This window comes from Myotis davidii, unplaced genomic scaffold, assembly GCF_000327345.1.
Source record: "Myotis davidii unplaced genomic scaffold, ASM32734v1 scaffold1745, whole genome shotgun sequence".
Classification (NCBI taxonomy): domain Eukaryota; kingdom Metazoa; phylum Chordata; class Mammalia; order Chiroptera; family Vespertilionidae; genus Myotis; species Myotis davidii.
The window spans coordinates 1179635-1180485 of NW_006295921.1; the positions used below are offsets into that span (position 1 = coordinate 1179635).

The window sequence follows — 851 nt, forward strand, 5'->3', positions numbered from 1 at the left end:
GCGGACTGGAAGGCGCCCTGCCCCGGGGGTGTGCCCTGTGTCCCCTGGGCAGGCCCGGTCCTGTCTTCATTGTAGGATCAGGAGGGAGCTGGGGTTCCAGGCCTCTGGCCGCTCAGAGAGCGCCCGGCCCCACCCCAATCCCCAGTCCCCAGTCTGTGCAGGAGAAGTGCCCACGGTCGCCCATGTGCACCTGCCCCTGGTCTCAACCCTGCTCCCGTCTGGGGACCAGTTTCTGCCAATGGGGGAGGTTGGATGGTTCCATGGTCCCTTAGAGGTCGTGTGAGTTGCTCCCTCTAGTCTGGGAGCAGGAGGTTCCCGGGTGACCCCACCACGGCCTGTGACCTGGACCACAAACTGTGGCCTGAGCCCTGGGCTGCCACCTGAATCCTGTGACGCGCTCCCAGCGAGCTCCGAGCCAGCACTGTGAACAACCCGACTCACCGAACCTTCCTGTCCCCCAGGGGGCGCCGTCGGGGGGCTCCTAGGGGCCTGGATGACCAGCGGGCAGTTTAAGCCGGTCCCTCAGATCCTCATGGAGCTGCCGCCCGCCGAGCAGGAGAAGCTGCTCAACCAGGTCACAGCCATCGTCAGGCACCTGGAGTGGACGGACGCCGTGCAGCTCACCATGCTGGTCATGGGCAGCGAGGCCCTGCAGGAGCGGCTGCTGGCGCTGCTCGTCGGCTACGTCACCAAGGAGCTGCAGGCCGAGGTGCAGTACGGAGACTAGGCTCGGGCGGGGGCACCGGACTCGGGGAGCGCCTGGGGGCCCTGTGCTGGGGCCTGTTCTGGAAAATGCTGATGAAGACGCCGTGGGCGCGGCCCGTGAGGAGCTGGAGCTGGCAGAGGCGCCT

At 67.3% G+C, this 851-nt stretch overlaps 1 protein-coding gene across 1 annotated transcript; it reads left to right on the plus strand.

Moving 5' to 3' along the window:
• The first annotated feature begins 235 nt into the window (after positions 1-235).
• LOC102770119 (chromosome unknown open reading frame, human C19orf12) lies at positions 236-833 on the plus strand. Its single transcript, XM_015568587.1, has one exon. The coding sequence runs from the start codon at positions 494-496 to the stop codon at positions 725-727; it is 234 nt and encodes a 77-aa protein (XP_015424073.1). The 5' UTR covers positions 236-493; the 3' UTR covers positions 728-833.
• Positions 834-851: the final 18 nt, after the last annotated feature.